The 1,689-nt window shown below is 34.8% G+C and overlaps 1 protein-coding gene across 2 annotated transcripts in view; it reads right to left on the reverse strand.

Annotated features, from left to right (window-relative positions):
• Nucleotides 1-1,026: 1,026 nt before the first annotated feature.
• The window catches only part of LOC111393170, a 3,670-nt gene continuing 3,007 nt past the window's right edge, over nucleotides 1,027-1,689 (reverse strand). Inside the window, exon 2 of one of the 2 annotated variants that reach the window (XM_023018567.1) lies at nucleotides 1,027-1,655. In XM_023018567.1, coding sequence (XP_022874335.1) covers nucleotides 1,184-1,655 — 472 coding nt within the window. In that variant the 3' untranslated portion in view covers nucleotides 1,027-1,183. The remainder of the gene's footprint in view (nucleotides 1,656-1,689) is intronic. The other variant, XM_023018568.1, reaches the window with a different exon arrangement.

The raw sequence follows: 1,689 nt of genomic DNA on the forward strand, positions 1-1,689 counted from the left end.
AACATTAAAGGTGAGGAATTAATTACTCATTACTTTAATCTTGACTAGTTTGGCTTCAATTACTTGTTGGTTTACTATGAAGCCGAGAAACACTTGACTGGTTGTCCCAAACCCACATTTTTCTTGATCAAACTTCAACTGATTTTTGCAGGAGTCTTCATAGATTTCCTCTAGGTCGATTACGTGCCAAGAGACTTCATCAATGTTATGTATTTAAAATCAGATTATGCGACAACATAGTAGCCTTTGCAGTCTTCACGATTGCAAACATCAAAGAAATAATAATCTTTATTAGTCGTGCATCAAACTTAACACTTAATGATCACATAACCTCGCTTGATACTTGATAGATATATTAAGCAAGTCCCTCAGATCAATTTAAATTCATTAACGGGATCGTTAAAGTTATGGAGTCTGTTAATGGTTTGTACTTGTAGCAATTAGGACAGTGTATGTGATGAAATTGTGTTCAATTTTTGACATTCTTAATTCTGGAAATGTCTGTCATGAACAAATACTATTTGAAACAGTTTGGCCTCTTAAACGTTGATGACTACTATGATTGCTCCCATGCCCTATTTTATAGATAATGGAAAGAAGGATTTAGGAGGTGTTTGGGAACCATTTTTATGTAAAAATATATTTTTGAATAGTAAATTAATGGGAAATGTGTTGTTGAAAAAGACGGAAATGTTTTTGACTTACGTGTAATATTATTTTAATAAAGAGTGTGTGATTGAAAAGAAGATAGAGAAAAATGCATTTTAAAAAAAAAAGGGTACCAAACGGCTCCCAAGTCATAGATATTGAGATATCAGCCAAGTCAAGACTGCTCGAAAACATACTTTTTATGTTTGGACTGAGAGTATTTAACAGTATAATGAACATATTTTAGTTTCTCATTCTTACTTTCTATAGTTTTATCTAATCCTTCCTACAAAAATACGACAATTGAGAAGTGATTTCGAAATCATTGACAGCAACCAGTACAATCACAAAACTAAACACAACATACGAACAGAGATGTGCAATTTGTTTTATGCAAAATCTTAAACTAGATATCATCAACTGGGTAATAAACCACTGCAGTAAAAAACTGTGACAGGCAAGAAAGACTTATTTGCATAATTTGAATCATGTGTATTAGGACAACTGTAAAAACAGAAGAAAATAAACGGCACATTTAACCTGTTGAGCACATATTGATTCCGTCTTTGCAATCTCTAGTCAAGTTGTAAAACGTCTCTACCCGTGTCTTTGCTCTATAAAGAACCTCAGTATCCACTTCAACTCTCATATAACCATCAAACTCAACAGGGCGACCACCATTCAGAAATGTCGTCTCATTGTACCACTCACTCCTATTTCCCCACAAATACTTGTAATCATCAAGCAAATGAACTTTGTAATGAGATCTCAGCTTATCGAAGTAATTGTAGAATGGTTCGTTGGTAGCAATGTACACATTTCTCCAAGGTTCAATCGTCCCTTGAAGCTTAGTAACAAGAGCATCAGGTGATGTATCAGCATCCAAATTAGGCCACAGCGCCTTATTCTGTGCTTTCTCTCCTCGAACCACGTGAACTGCATCAAAATCCCAGTCCATGCTCCCACTAATAGCAGAAACTATGTTCATTAATCTCTTTGATTTCCAAATGGCATGCCAAGGCCTCTCAATATATTTAGCTG

The sequence above is a fragment of the Olea europaea genome, chromosome 4, assembly GCF_002742605.1.
Source record: "Olea europaea var. sylvestris chromosome 4, O_europaea_v1, whole genome shotgun sequence".
NCBI classification, from domain to species: domain Eukaryota; kingdom Viridiplantae; phylum Streptophyta; class Magnoliopsida; order Lamiales; family Oleaceae; genus Olea; species Olea europaea.